The sequence below is a fragment of the Dermacentor albipictus genome, unplaced genomic scaffold (assembly GCF_038994185.2).
Source record: "Dermacentor albipictus isolate Rhodes 1998 colony unplaced genomic scaffold, USDA_Dalb.pri_finalv2 scaffold_19, whole genome shotgun sequence".
Lineage (NCBI taxonomy): Eukaryota > Metazoa > Arthropoda > Arachnida > Ixodida > Ixodidae > Dermacentor > Dermacentor albipictus.
This window is the reverse complement of record NW_027225573.1, coordinates 1,963,195-1,979,527: the sequence shown is the minus strand read 5'-3', so window position 1 is coordinate 1,979,527 and position 16,333 is coordinate 1,963,195. Positions and strand designations below refer to the sequence as shown.

The 16,333-nt window shown below is 49.9% G+C and overlaps 1 protein-coding gene across 1 annotated transcript; it reads left to right on the top strand.

The window, feature by feature from the left end:
- Window positions 1–7,510: 7,510 nt before the first annotated feature.
- On the top strand, window positions 7,511–9,551 carry LOC139052185 (uncharacterized). The gene is made up of 2 exons (XM_070529261.1): window positions 7,511–8,043; window positions 9,233–9,551. The coding sequence occupies exons 1-2, from the start codon at window positions 7,511–7,513 to the stop codon at window positions 9,549–9,551; spliced, it is 852 nt and encodes a 283-aa protein (XP_070385362.1).
- Window positions 9,552–16,333: the final 6,782 nt, after the last annotated feature.

The window sequence follows — 16,333 nt, the reverse complement described above, 5'->3', positions numbered from 1 at the left end:
TCTCTCGGACTCCTGATGAGTCGCCGGCTGCCTCCTTGGCGCTCTCTCCAAGAGAGGGCGCGACTACTGATGATCACGTAAAGCCCCTGATCACGCTCCACCAGCCAGCTGCTGCGTCGTCTGCTAGCAGCCCGATCGGTTCGGTCCTGAAGGAGCTCGCGGATTTTGTGCCATCTGATCCAACGCAGCATGGACCTGCACATCCTCCGGCAGAATTCCTGAAAGTCCCTCCCGCACAGCAGAACCAAGGGAAAAAGAAGAAGGAGAAGCACAACTCGAAGAAATCTGCGGGCACTTCGGATGCTTTTTCCCCCCGGGCTGCTGCTGACTCGCGCCTTGCACCAGCGACTACAGTCACCACCCTCAAGGTAGTGCAGCACGAGGTCCCCTGCGATCAGGAACCCCCCTTGGACGGCTTTGAGCTGGTCCGCTCCAAGGCAGACCGGCGGCGCCCAACGACCCTGGAGAATGCAGCATTGCCGGTAAACCCTGAGGTGGTCCGCACGGTGCTTTTCCCCCCAGCGGCACCCGGGGGAGCCTTCCGTGGTGCGCCACGCCTCGTGTTCGCGGTGGCACTTTCTGCGCGGTCTGGTGTTGCTGTGATGAGAGTAAACCACAAGCGCAAAATGGTGGCCGCTGATACCACAACTCGGGCGTGCCTAGAGGAGCTGTTGGCGGTCATTGAGCTCCACGGCATCCCGGTGACTGCCCGTCTACCGGCTGAGTGCTGGAAGAGCACCGGCTTTCTGCATGGGGTGGACGGAGAGCCTGCTCAGAGGGTCCTCCTGGAGGCCATCGAGTCCAGTATCCTTAAAAAAAAGCAGGTGTCCTAAGGCGAGCTCAGCGAGGACAGAAACCTCGCGTAGAGCAAAAGGGCAAATGCTTGCTTGATCTTAAATTTCAGTACGATTCGAGACCGCGAAAGCGAGGCCCCTCGATCCATTTCATTTCATTTCATTTTATTTCAGCATTCTTTTTTACAGCAGAAAAAGAACACTAGGGCAAGAACAAAAAGCTGCAAAACAGCAGCTTGACTAGGTCCTTGCCCCTCTTCTTGGCAACACGCACAGATTGATACAGACATTCAGAGTACATGTATGCATATACACACACACTCATACCAAAAAAAACTTTCTGTTAATTTGTCAATAAGAGAGAGAGAGAGAGAGAGAGAAAGACAGAAGTGCGCACATATTCACCAATACAAAAAAAGACAAGTACATTTACAACATTTTCTTGAAACATTGTTCTTTAAACATTGTGACAACATTCATTTTTCAGAAACATGCCATTGTAATTTATACAGCCACTTATAAGGGTATAATTTAGTACAGCAACATGCTTTTGTGCAAAGGATACTCAAGAAATATAAGCAAAATACCGTTATATAAGTCATTTTAATAATTGCTCAACCGTTTGCGTCACTGGTTCCACGTAAATGCGCCGTATTCCGAAAGTTGTGCTGTCAACGTTCACCTAGAAATATCATTTAGGGTTATATCAACATTCTGTAAGGCGTTTAGTAACTTCGGTACGCGATATTCTAATCTAGAGAAGCCATAATTTGTTCTTGAAAATGGCAGTAGCCAAGCATTCTTTTGCCTCATATTGTACGGTACATGTGTGGGGAAAGTTAATTTGCATATATCTAAGAAAAATGTGTTGTTGTATAGAAGACTGTTTTTGCACTTTAAGACAAGGTTTGTTTCGTACGAGTGTTGTACGGGAATCAGATTAAGGGAGCGAAATATTGCAGCTGTATTAGCATCGTAAGAGGCATTCACAATATTGCGAACGGCTTTTTTCTGCAGGACTAGTAGTCTCTGAAGATTCGTTTGGGAAGTGGTTCCCCATACGAGATTGCAATAATTTATATGAGGAGCAAGAAGGCTGTTGTAGATTAAAAGTTTAATTTTAGGGGGTAAAACATGTCTGAATTTGCATAGTATGCCACAAGCCCTGGCCAAAGACGTTGAAACTCGGGCGACGTGATCATCCCACAATAAATGCTCATTAAAAACTACTCCTAGAGTCCTTACCGTTTTTACAAGCTCTATCCTTTCCGCACCAAGCGTTATCAGTATGTTTCTATCAATTTTTTTCTGTGGTGGAGCAAACAGAATAGCTTTTGTTTTCGTACTATTTATTTCCAACGAGTTAGTTTTACTCCAATTAAGTAAACTACTCAGGGTGTTATTTGCCAGGTCCGAAAGGTAAGCCAGACTAGTTGACTGGAAAAACAAGCTGCTGTCGTCGGCATAAATTATGAAGTGTGTTTTTTTGCTTATATGAACGATGTCATTTATGTAGATGTTGAACAATGTTGGCCCAAGAACGCTGCCTTGCGGTACTCCTTGCAAAATTTTTTGAAGGGTTGATTGGTGGGATTTAATTGAGACGCACTGCTTTCTATGTCTTAAATATGACTGTATAAGTGCTAATGGAGTGCCGCGAAACCCATAATGTCGTAATTTATCAAATAAAATTAAATGATTAATCCGGTCGAACGCTTTAGAATAGTCAATAAAAACTCCTATTGTTATCTTTTTATCTTCAAAACCGTTAAGAATGAATTCTTTTTGTGACAGTAAAGCAAGCTCTGTCGACATTCCTTTTCGAAAACCAAATTGTTGCTTGGATATGATAGAATGTTTTTCGCAAAATGATGTAACCCTTTTACAGATAATTTTTTCTAATCCTTTTGAAATTACAGGTAATACTGAAACTGGTCTGTAATTTGAAAATTCGTTTTTGTTCCCCGATTTAAACAGTACAGTAACTTTGGCATGTTGCATTGCTTCGGGAAAGACTCCAGTAGATAAAGCAATATTGAATATATGAGTGAGGACAGGTGACAGAAGATCGAGCACAAATTTAATGGGTGTTATTTGCAGCCCATCAATATCACGCGCTTTGCTGTTTTTCAGGGACATGAAAACTAAGAAAACCTCTTCCGGAGACGTTGGCTCAAAAAAGGCTGAACTTTTATTGGGTAGTACACCCAAAAACTCAATTGCTGTTTTGTTGTAATTGCTTGAAGCTAGAGAAGTAAAGTAGTCATTAAAGCTGTTTGCTAGCTCTTCGCCCCTTAACGATTTGCCACCCACAGTAACTTCCAACTCATCTTCACGGTCTGGTCTTAAAAGCTCGTTAAGTTCACGCCAGACTGATTCGCTTCTACCATTTGCTTGATTAAACCGATGTTCAAAGTATGCACGTTTTGTGTTTTTCAAAAGTTTAGTTACACCATTGCGGCATTTCTTGAACGCTGCGAGATCATTGGTGGCCTTTGTTTTCACGAATTGAGCATATAATAAATTTTTCTCGCGAATCATTTTGAGGCACTCATTCGTAACCCATGGCTTGCGTATTTTAGTGGACCTTCTTACTTGTTTAAACGGAAAACAGCAAGTATACGCTTCCTTCAGAATGCTTATAAATGTATTGTAAGCGTTGTTTGCATCACTTACTTCAAGCACAAAGCTCCAGTTTATATTTTCAATTTTCGTGCGAAATTCCCCTAATGTTTTGCCGTTGATTTCTTGCACGAGAAATGTATCAGCGTGTTGTGTATCTTTAAAACAGTGATTAAAACGGCAGAACATATAAATTGGTAAATGGTCACCTAAACTAGTGACAATCACACCTGAATCGGTACAATGTTCAGAAGAATTTGTTACAAATACAGCTATTAAACTATCAGAGAGATGGCCGATGCGTGTAGGTTCAGTAATAACATTAGTACAGTGATATGACTCGAGAATCGTTCTCAATTCAGAAGATTTTGGTGTCTGGCGTAAAAAATTGATATTTAAGTCTCCTCCCATAGTAAGGCGCAGTTCGTTTACTGACACAAAGCTGAGTAATTTTTCCAAAAAAGAAAAAAAAGTGTTGGTGTTTCCATCTGGGGGGCGGTATACAGTGACAAACACGCATTTTCCACACTTTAGTGCTAGAACTTCGTAATCTGCGGTAGCTATGGAAAAGTCATCGAGCAAACTGCACGATAAGCGCTCTGACACAAGCTGCAACACGCCACCACCGCGACGAGAAGGTCTGTTGACAAAGAAGGTGTTGTAACCAGGCAGGCACATTACTTCGTTTTCAGACGCATACCATGTCTCGGTAATCATGATAACTTGAAAATGGAAAGAAAATTCATTGAAAAATGTAGTGAGCTGGTCATGCTTAGCACACGCAGATTGCGCATTGCAGTGTAGAAAGGTAATACAATCGCTGTATTTAGGGGCAACAACGTCCCTGGGTGTGACCATAGAAAAGTTATAAAATTGGACCGAACGCGCTTTCCTAGCTGTCTTTAGTTACCAATTTTTTGCAGATCGGCTTCACACGCAATTCGCACTATGCGTGACTCCTCTGTCTTGCGCGCGAAAACCTTGCCTCCTTTAGACCATGCGAAACGCCAGTTTGCTTCCTTTTTCTTAGCGATGGTCATTCCAAGCAGTTTCTTTAGCTGAGGACAAAGGTGTTCGTTGATGTACACTGGTCTGTCTATGGTAAACCCAATGTCTTTTGCCGTTAGCCTAGTCTTTCTGGCCTTCTCAAGCACAACATCTCTTTTGGATCGGTGGTTGAAAACAACCACTATATTTGGATCTGCATCGGTGTTGCGCACAGGAACGCGGTGACAAATCTCGACATCCTCCTTCGTGATAGGCTCACCGAGTGCACTTCCAACCTGCTTTAGTAGCTTCTCGAGATTCTCTGTTTTGTTATGCGGCACTCCTTTCACTTCGATGTTTTTGTTCCGGGAATACTGATCTTGCGCTGTCGCTTGCTTTTTCAGTGCCTCAACCTCCTGCACAAGCACCGCTTGCGTTGCTTTGAGGGTCTCGTTCTCAGTCTTTAGGGTTTTACATTCGCTTTTTAGATCCTCAAAGGCTTTGTTTATGAAGTCAAAACTGCCCTTCAGTTCCCGGAGTTCCCTACGGAATTCCCTTTTCAAGTCTGCAATATCAGTAGCCATTGTCAACACAAGTCTCTGATAATGGAAGAAAAATACATATGATAACAACCGACAGCAACTTGGCAGCACGGACAGCAAGGTTATACAATTCAAATGAAAAATAATAATAAAAGTATTTCAACCTGAAGAAAAGCAGAAGTTTCACAATGCGCTCACGCCGCTGTCCACGCTGCCAAGTGACCCGCGTAGCCGTCCGAGCGCCCTTTTATCCCGTGAAAGCACCAGGAAATAGGCCACGTGGTCCACGTGGTCAGATGAAGGGCTGATTCGTCCCAGGGAGCGCAGTCTTATCGCAAGCAGCTGGGCACCAGAGTCGTTGATTGCAGCAAACTTGCAGCCGGTTCCACACAGTACACGCCTGAAGAAAAGCAGAAGTTTCACAATGCGCTCACGCCGCTGTCCACGCTGCCAAGTGACCCGCGTAGCCGTCCGAGCGCCCTTTTATCCCGTGCAAGCACCAGGAAATAGGCCACGTGGTCCACGTGGTCAGATGAAGGGCTGATTCGTCCCAGGGAGCGCAGTCTTATCGCAAGCAGCTGGGCACCAGAGTCGTTGATTGCAGCAAACTTGCAGCCGGTTCCACACCGTACACGCCTGAAGAAAAGCAGAAGTTTCACAATGCGCTCACGCCGCTGTCCACGCTGCCAATCCTGTCGGAGGCCGCTGCGGTCACCACGACCCCATCGCCTGCGGCCCCCTTTTCCCTGACTACAGTGGAGCAACTGGTGGCCAATCTTCTGCTGACCATGCAGGCAGTCGGCTCTATGCCGCCTGCTGAACATCCTATGAGAGCCATCTGCCTGCAGGCAGTGGCAACACAGACCACAGCCAACTATCATGGCTGATCCGCCTAGGGCAAGGAATCGTCGTCGCCGCCCTAGCGTCCTCCAGTGGAACACTAACTCACTGCTGCGGCTACATGCGGACCTCTCGCTACATCTCCTGCATAGAGATTATGATGTACTTGCTCTACGGGAGGTGTACGTAGCTGCTGAGGAACTGCGCATCCCAGGCTACGTGGGGTTATAGCAGCCGAACCTCCTGTACCCGGGCGGATTGCCATGCAGTGCCATGCCTCGACGATAGCATAAGCAGGGCGCTCCTCACTGTGCTGTGGATGTGAAGCGGGAACTACTTCAGGTGGAGGTGGATGCGGCAAACCTGGTCAGTGCTCCCTTCGAGTGCTGTGCTGTTCGAGTGCGCCTCGAGGGTTCCGTCACCACCGTGGCCTGCGTCTACATCAAGCCAGGAAAGCCATGGGATCCCACATGCCTGCGGCAGCTGGCTCACTGTCTAGGGAGGGAGTTCCTGCCTTGTGGAGACGTCAACGCCCACCACACGGCTTGGGGCAGTAGACGGTGCTACGCACGAGGGAGGAGTTGAGGGACGTCCTCCTGCAACTGGGCCTGCTGAACACCGACCTACCAACGTTCCTCCGACGCTCAGGCCGGGCATTCCGCTCGGCGATTGACATTAGCGTGGCCACAGAGGTCTATCGGCACTCCTGGGTGCCACTTCCGGACAACTAGGGGTCCGACCACCGGCCTCTCCTGCTCTCTCTATTCCAAGGCAAGACAACTAGGAGCCAGGAGTGCCACATCGTGGACTGGCGGGCCTTCAGACGGCTCTGCCACTAGGACACCTCGAGCAGAGACTTCCTGCAGATGGTGGTCGATAGCGTCAGGGCTGCAACGGTCAGTATGACAGCACAGGTGGGCCAGCCGGTTCCGCATCTGAGGCACCTGGCCCTGCGAGCGGAATGGCGTCGAGCAGAGCTCCCGGCACTGCGCACAGACCGGTCGGAGCTTTGGACTAAGTACCGCCGAGTGGATGCCGTCTGCAGACGCCACGCACGGAGATGTCGGTGCCAAAGCTGGAAGGGCTTCTGCTCTTCTATGAGTTGAACCCAGGATGGTACCCATACGTGGCGCCTGCTGAAGTGCCTGCTGATGGTTCCACAAGCCACACGCCAAGTGCTGTCCGTGGCCGTACAACTGGGAATCTGTACCGCTGCCCTGGCCGAGCTCTTGGCGGACCGGTTTGCTTCCAGAATACCTGCTTTGCTGGACACACCACCGGCTGCTGCTCTGCAATATCCAGCCTCCTGCCACCATCCAGGATGGGTGGCTGCATAGATCCAGGAGCTGTGTAGCGAGCCCATCAGGATACCAGAGCTGGAAGCAGCGCTCAGCAGGACAAGCGCCGGAGGACACCTGGAGCTGATGGCATCGCTTTCCAGATGCTGCGCAATCTGGAGGATGCCGGTCGGCAACGTCTCCTGGAGTGCTTGAACGACATCTGGAGCTCAGGCGACATACCAGAATGTTGGCGAGCAGCAGTGTTAACGCAGATACTAAAGCCACGGAAGCCCTCCACAGCACTCTGTCGTCGTACAGGCCAGTGTGCCTCACTTCTGCAGCCTGCAAGGTGCTGGAGAGGGTGGCCCTGGCGCGATTAGAGTGTTTTGCAGCACAGCTGTAATTCTTCCCAGAGAAACATTCGGGCTTCAGGCGCTACCGCTGCATGCCGGACTCCATCGCGGACGTCGTCGCCACTCTCGGGGGTGCGAAGAGCTGCGGGGACGTGGCCAAGCTGCGGCTGTTGGATGTGGAGAGTGCTTTTGATGGCTTCCCACACACAGTCATCGATGCTGCCATGGACGGACTCGGCGTCGACGGGTGCCTCCTCGGCTTTGTCACCGGATTCCTGACGGGAAGGACCTTCTGGGTCCGTGTTGGAAGGGAGCTGAGCGAACTCAGGGGCATCACAGCAGGTTTCCCTCAAGAATCGGTGCTCAGCCCCCTCCTCTTAAACATGGCACTGGCAGGACTGCCGGCCTCACTCCCAGCCGCCGCCCCATTCCCGGCCCGCTGCTCCATTTATGCGGACGAGATGGCACTATGTGTGCAGGGACCGAGGCGATCGATCCCAGCCATCAGGAGGTCGCTGCAGGAGGCCTTGGATGCGGTGGTCTCGTACCTAGGAGGCATTGGGCTCAGGGTCTCTGCCGCCAAGACGGAGGCCCCCCTGATTTACCCGCTGGCCTCTGCCCGTCTGTAGGTCAAGCAGCTGAAGGTTGGCGCCAAAGCAGTACCATGGAAGGCGGTGGTCACGTACCTGGGGCTCACCATCGACAACCGGCTTCCGGATTCCAGCTGCCAAGGTGGCCACGACCAAAGTGCGCTGAGTCTAGGGAGCAATCAGCAAGCTACAGCAACACGACTGTGGATGCACTACGAAGTGGGCACTCCGACTCAACCAGGCCGCACCAACATCTGCGCTCCTCTACGTCCTCCCCCTGGTGAATCTGTTTCCAGCCAATAAACGCCAACTGGAGGGACTGCAGAGGGTTGCCGTGAGGGCCATCCTGGGGTTCCCCAAGTAATCCCCAGTGGCAGCAACACTTGCCGAGGCTAACGAGTGGGCTCTCTTTCTACGAATGCTCCAGCGAGCGCTGGGACATGTGGACCTGCTGCACCGGACACCTGACGCCTCTTCTGCTGCCATCTGCAGACGAGCTCCCTGAACCATCTCTCACCTATTTCTTGTTTACCTTCTACTCCTCCTCTCCCCATTACGCTACGCCGTGCTCCTGATGGGCTGCAGAAATTAAGCGTCTCTTTTCTGCTTTCATATTCACCATATATATACACACCGCGGGCAAGCGCTGTGCGCCAGGGGTGTTGTCTGCTCCTCGCACCCGCGAATTGGTTGCGCAGAAACACACGCACATTTGGGTCCCCTGCCAGAAGAAATAGCTCGAAATGGGAATTTCTTCCATCCCGCAAGACCTGCATTATATTTGAGGCGTAAGCACAATGTGTCTATTTTGGCAACGGTTGACATTGGCGAAACTGCGCCGTGACGAAAAATGGCTGACGAAGCGAAGAGTAAGAACTCGTGACATAATGCGCCAATTGATGTCAACTTTCTCAGTGACGTTCCCATAAACATAGAAAATTGGTGGATTCGAAAAGAAAATTGCGAACATTTTGGTATGACTGGGAATGAGACCCGAGCCTTTGGGGCGCGAGTGGAGCGCGTTTCCGAGAAACCACGGCTGTTCCACGGTACCCGCTTAATAAAGGTGCGCCTATAGGGCGTGCATGATTGCACACGCCACGTGGCCGACATCTCGATGACTGAAGGCGTGGCCTTGTGCGTGCCTCATCGGACCACAAACGGTAGAGCGTTGCCGCTGAATTTCAGGTTTGGTATTTGCTGTCCCCTCAGCTGTTCGCGCAGAAAAGCGGGCGCAAGGGCTCTGGGCATTGACGTCACAGTCAAGAGGGGCGGCGGCGTTTGTCGGCGGCGAGCGATGGAGGAGCGTGCCCGCTCTCCCGGCTCGCGAGGACGGCCGCGCACGTACACCACTGCGGAGGAAGCGCGTGCCGCTGCGTCGGCTCCAGCACGATGCCCAAAGATCCCGAACAGCGGATGCGAGAGGCGGACCAACGACGGGTCTGACGAGCGGAAGAAGGCGAGCGGCGCCAAGGGCGAGTGCATACCTGAGGGCAATACCGAATCTGCAGCAGGCTTTCACGTTCTTGTGTTACAGGAATGAACACCTGCCGCACTTTTTTTTTTTATTTCGCGTGCCGCAATCCATGAGGCGCCTCCGGTAGTGACTTTCGTGGGGAAACCCAGCTGCGCTGAGCCATCACGAACGGACAGAGCTTCTCAGCACAGCTACGTTCGTATCTTTGATCGACACGTGGAGCACATCTCGAATGATTGAACGGGCCTCGCGGTGACAGCCGATCTATCGCAATACTCCCGCCCAAGTGGCTGCGTCTGCTCGAGACGATGCGTATGAAAGCATGAGCACGCGTGCACCAGCTCGGCTCAACTTGGTCTGTAAGATACGAAGAAGTCAAGATCACTGCAACAACATCTTGCGTACTCCGACTCTTACATGCGAAAGAGAGATGCGCGCAGCGGTTAATCTTTAACGCCACCTGGAATTCAGTAATGACAAGGCGCGCAAATGCGTGCACACATAGCCCGTGCGGGAAAGGCGGGCCGGTAAGATCGATCAGAGGTGCATCGTAGCATGCTTCCCGTGGATTCGCAAAACAAAGCTCACAAGACTCGCTCGTGAATCCGTGCTTGAAGCTCAGTAGTTGAGGCAAATGCGTAGCTGCGTGCTAGTTGATTAAATCGCTACTGACATCAGGGACAATCGCTTTAGCCTTCCTCCACTTAACCGATATCCTGATGTTCACGAATACACTTCTGCATTACGGTGTTATTAAGCAGTGGGGGACACTCCCCCGACCCCGTTTTCCTACCCTCTCTGACGCATACCCCCTAGTTTATTTTGTTCCTATGGTGCATATATCCTGACCCTTCTTTGTGAGTGGCGGTTGTCGGCATGTTCAGATTACCGATCAAAGACACCCGCATGATGGCGCCTAATTTTTTGCAAGCGTGTAAATTGTCTTTAGAAATATCTGCGAGATGCGGTGATTTTCCATCGCCCAATAATACTGGATTGAATAATAGGAAAACAGAGAACAAACGAGTCGATCAGAATTGAGATTTGGGCTACCTTAAAATGCTCATTGGTTTGTTCCCAGTTCAATGAAAGTAAACATGGGAAATGAAGAAATGTTACCACTAGTCGACCGCCATCGATAGCAAGTTTGTTAGTGTTCTTACTTAACTCGTACAGAGGCAGTGTGTAATTATATTGAGGAATTTTTTTTCAGAGATTTAATTTAGGCGCTGCTCGTTTTAAGGTGCTCAACTGTGCGACTGCTGTATGGCACAGTTAGCTTTTATTGGATGACGGCGATAGAACCGCAAACATGTCATCATGATGGTGGTATGACAACCAATATGTTCCTTTTCGTTTCTATGCCGACGATCTCCCGAGGGCGAAGCATTAACGACGAGATCATCACTACGGCAGGATGATCACGATTGAATAAACACATCAAAATTATGATGGAATGACGACGAAGGATTGGTGTTTATGAGGAAGGCGGCATGAAGACAACTGGGTGCCGTTTTTGAACAATGACGATCATGTGATTACATCGTGTAGACGAGTAAATGATGGCATTGGTGCTGCGACGGTAGCGTGAGGATGACAGCATATGAAGTCGGATGACGAAGCTGAAAGGACAATGAAGGTGGGACGTCTACGATGGCTTCACGAACACGAGCAGATACTTATTGACCGAAGCCCGTGGACGACTGATGTCAGTGGGTCGCCGATAGAGGCTAGATGTATACAGACTAAATGTAAGCGAAGTATAAGCGAAGAATGCTAATCGCATTAAAAAAAATAGCTTAGTCTTCGTCCTCATTCGGAGGACAGCAATGCTTTCTTTCAATACGAACCGACAGGGTCATCGACGAGCAATCTCGTGACACCTGTGCTTGTTGCCACATGTGGCCGCGCGAGAGGTGCGCTCGTGAAAGTAATGGATGTGTTCGCTCTCCGTTTTATTTTTTTCTTCCTCGAGCGCGCGTGTTAGCGTTCTTTCCCTGCCTTAAGAAAGAAGAAGCGGCAGGGACCATCAGATTTATCCTTTGAAGACCTGTATAAGGGGCAGCTAGACATCGCCGTTTCTTCGATTCCTCTGGGAACGCTGATTGCCTTTGCAATGGTGCGATCCTGTGCTATGCTCACCTGCCGAACAGCCCCTGGCTGCTTCGGATGGGATCACTTTGTCGCATATTTCGCCAGGCGACCTGTATACGTTCCCGTTGACAGCCCTTGGCTGTTGCGGGAAGTCTCCGTCACATATTTGTGAAATGCGACGGATTGCGCGATGCTCGTTGCATTGCGTCGGCCCAGTGTTGTCCCGGCATTGCACTACCGCCTGGACAAAAAGCCCGTACTAAAGAATACAAAAAACAGACAAAACACAATACAATAACCTATGAACTCGGCTGTCATGTTATGCGTCTACCTAGAAGACAAATAACGTGACAGAATTTCTAGAAACTTTTTATTCGCCCCGTCGTCACTAAAACTTCTTGTTTATGCGGCACATTTTTCTCGCTGAGCGGTTATCGCTCGTTTTCTTTTCTTAGCCAATGTTTGTACCTTTTCGTTTCTAAATATTTTTACACTCGCTCTGCATGGTTATGGATAAGCAGCAGAGCGTAGCGTCGGCCAATCATTTTAACAAGTCGCCGTATATCGTAAATCTATTCTATTATGTTTTTATTCTAATCTCCTGGTGTCCAATTAGGTCCTATCAGATTGGCAGAGAAGAGGCGAGGAGCACGCTAAAGCGGAGCAGGTCTTCGATGGGGCTGAGCCAAAGCACTGAAAAAACATAACCGTATGAAAAGGGACGCGCCAGCGTCTGCGTTTGGTTAGCTTTTCTTTACTTAGCTTGAGGTGGCTGGTCAAAATGGCAGTGGCTTGAAACGAAATGTTATGAATGCCGACAAAGCGGATCGTCAGCTAGGAACAGTTGGCAGAGCGATGTCATAGGCGTACCAAAGGGGCTCGATAACGTTAGAGGGCCACGCAAAATTCGTTCCATATAGAAATAAGTCCATGCACTCCGGCAGGTGGGAGTCGCCAGTGCCTGAGCGATCGGCGGCATCCATCTTCGGTTCCTTTTCGAACGGGCTCCGGCTATCCAAAAAAAAAATCCAGTTTTGTTCAGCATATTACTGCATCTTTAATGCGTACAAGTCATTTTGACGCGAAGAGTTTTCCCGGTTTGGTGACACCGACAGACAGACAGGTGAATTGGTTGCAGCCTGAAACCTTTGGCCAAGACCAGATGGTTAATGGCGAAAAGGCGTCGAATCAGAAATATCGATTTCTCCTTTGTTCGGACAAATAATGCATAAACAGTGTGCACGTATTATGTCAGATTGGGAGCTAGCGTGGCTTTCGTGACGTTGCGTGACAGACAGGCGAAGTGGGGGTGGTCCTGAAAAATTTTTGAACAATACCGAAGAGTTGCATGATTGCTGAAGTGGACACGAAAAGTTCGGAACAGCTTCACATTGTAGCGGCCAAGCTCCCACGAGGCCAGGAACATTGTTGTTCACTCGTAGCATTCGTTACTGCAGCAACGGCGGCGTGACTGAGAGGAAGCAGGGACACACTTTGGGGGGGGGGGGGGGGCGGTGTGTAGGTATTGTTGATATCGGGCGTTCGCTCCGCGCCTTCCTTCGGTCACGGCTCACACGACAATGAGGAACAGGCGGACGGCCTCGTCCAAATGGTTCTCGACACGGGTGATTTTTTCCCAGCGCGGCAGTGCCTCGTTCAGAAGAGGTTTGAGCAATTACCATGATTCGGGCGTCACTTGTCCGCCGCACAAATTAGCGTTGCGCAGCCGGAGACGCGGTCAGTACAGTGACACGGCCGTCAGCAGTACAAATTGTCGAGTCCAAGCCGCGGATGCGGTTAGTGCAATGACACGGCCGTTACCTGTCAGAATACGCTCGGTGTGAGCCTACATTCCCCTCGTTTTCCTGAATGTACCTAGTGATGTGATGGCGTTTCCGACCAAGTTCCCCTTTTGTGGAAAAGGGCAAGCAACCTCCGGATTGGTGGGACCTGATGTCATCGGTCGCGTGACTCCGGATTGGGGGAGCAGACTGAACAATGATCACGCACGGCACGCAAGGAGCAATGGACGGAGGGAGTGAGGGCCGACTGCCATTTGATCATCCTCTTTTCTCTATTACTTCGTATTTTCTTGTACATATAAACTTGAAAAATTTGAGGAACTGCTGCCGCTGTACGGCCCAGATGTCATCGTAATTACAGAGACGTGGTTGAACTCGGATACCCGAAATTCTGAGGTGGTTCCTCTCTCATACACCTCTATGGTGTTGGTGAAGGCATTGTTATTGCTGTTAAGTGGCATTTGTTTTGTTTTTTTCCCCGAGAAACAGGTATTGCTGACCATAGGAGCGTATAGTGTACAATAAAGGTCAATGATGTTGATTTTCCAATAGGCGGCGTCTAATTCTAATAATTGTCTAATGATTCCCTCATCTTTTAATGCTCCATACTTAGAAGCATTTCTCTCGCAAACCATACTAATTCAAGGAAATTTTCCATGTCTCAATAATTCCTCTTGTCGTAATCGAGTGCTGATTGCCATGTTATCGGTTGTTAACGACACTCTTTCTCAAGTCTCTAAATTTATTAAGGAAATTTTTAGCGTACATATGCGTTCCAATCGGCTATCACGGACAAGATACGCCTCTTCCCACTTAAGAACCAGGCTCTGGACAAGACCTATGGTGCTTCAGTGTAATCTGGGGCCTGACGGACCAACCGACTGAGCCATCTCTCCAGGCCACATCCAAGTGTCATGAGTTAAAATCCCCTTTTCTCTTCCTATTTTTTGTTTTCCTTCATTTTTTTCTTCCCCATTTTTAATATTTCTGTTCTTTTAGTTTATCACTGTACGGGAGGAGGAGGAGGAAAGAACTTTATTGTGTACCCTGCGAGTTGGTGGGGAGGGCCAAAGGCCCCGCCTAGGTGACGGCCAGGAGTTCTTGGGTCCTGGTGGCATCATCGGCCCGCTGGACGGCCCATAATTGATCTTCGAGGGCGGGGCTGAGCAGCGCGGCTTCCCAGCGCGTGCGAAGGCTGCTGCTAGAGGCCGCGTTTTCTTTATTGTTATTTAGCCCTCGGCATTCCCATAATATATGCTCCAGAGTGGCTCTGGATTCACATGTTTTGCACTTGTCCGTAGGATATACATCCGGATATACGATGTGCGAGAGCGCAGGATTCGGATACGTCCTAGTTTGTAACTGCCGCCATGTGACAGACTGTTTTTTTGTCAATTTTGCGTGAGGTCGCGGGAATATGCACCTCTGTAACCTATAATGTTTCGTAATGTCATTATATGTTGTCATTCTGTCCTCCCACTCCCACTCATTTACCGCACCGTTACGTCCGGAAGGTGTCGGGGCGTCACTTGCGACTGCGGCTCGGTCCGTAAGCCCTCGAGCCGCGTCATGTGCCGCCTCGTTGTTGCCGTCCTCCGCGAGGGTGTGAGCTGGTGTCCAGGTGATGTATATCTTTCTTTTGTAATTTTGCCCTCCTGCAAGAAGAATTCATAGTGCCTCCGGGGAGATTCGGCTGTTGGCAAAGTTTCTTATTGCCGTCTGAGAGTCGCTGACTATTACGGTTGCGTTAGCTTTAGCTGCTGCGAGCGCTATGGCTACTTCTTCAGCTATCTCGTTACTTGTGGTGCGTATCGTCGCGCATGTCTTGCACCGTTTATCCCTATCGATTACGGCTGCCGTAAATCCCCGTCTGCGACTGTATCGAGCCGCGTCTACGAACACTGCGTCCTTGTCGCTGCCGAATTTCTTCTGTATTCGCTTCGCTCTTTTCTTTCTTCTGTCCTCATTGTGTTCTGGGTGCATGTTCTTTGGTAATGGAGGTATTACCAATCTTTCCTTTGTATCTCTCGGGATGTCCACCTTGACACCATGCTGTGTGTGATAACCAATGTGTAATCTCTCTAGGATGTGTCTGCCTGCTCTAGTCTTAGAGAGGCGTTCATATTGTTACGTAGGAAGACACCGACGAAAAGCTATTTACAAGTATATTACTAGGCAATATGCCGCAGTTGACCAAGAGGCAACAGCCCGCGCTAGCCTCCAATCGTCGTCTTCGTCTTCTTCCTGCTCGGCTCTTCGTCATTGGGAATACTACCCCGTAGCACTACCCCCGTCGGCAAAAGCGCCGTCCCGGAGCGACTAAAGGCTGGACTCTGAAGCAGTGTAGTAGCTCTTGAGCCTACTGACGTGCACGATATCACTAGACGCCAGAGTAGATGACGAGGTTGAGCTCACAGGAGCAATTTCATAAGTCACAGGCGTCACCTGGCGCAGTACGCGGTAGGGCCCTGTGAATCGCGAAAGGAGGTTTTCGGAAAGTCCAACGTGACGACAGGGCGACCACAGGAGCACGAGTGCACCAGGCGAAAACTGTACGTTACGGTGGCGGGCGGTGTACTGACGCTGCTGCGTGGTTTGCGAGTCCGTCAGTCGAGCACGGGCAAGCTGGCGTGCATGATCGGCGAGGGCGATGGCGTCGCGCGCATACTCGGTTGTTGAGGTCGCAGCAGGAGAAAGTACCGTGTCAAGGGGCAAGGTCGGTTCGCGACCGTAGAGTAGGTAAAATGGAGAAAATCCGGCGGTGTCGTGCCGGGAAGAACTGTAAGCAAAGGTGACGTAAGGAAGGGCAACGTCCCAGTCGCGGTGGTCCTTCGAAACGTACTTGAACAGCATGTCGGTAAGAGTACGGTTTAAGCGCTCTGTCAGGCCATTGGTTTGAGGATGGTATGAGGCAGTCAGCTTGTGTTGAATAGAGCAGGAACGCACAATGTC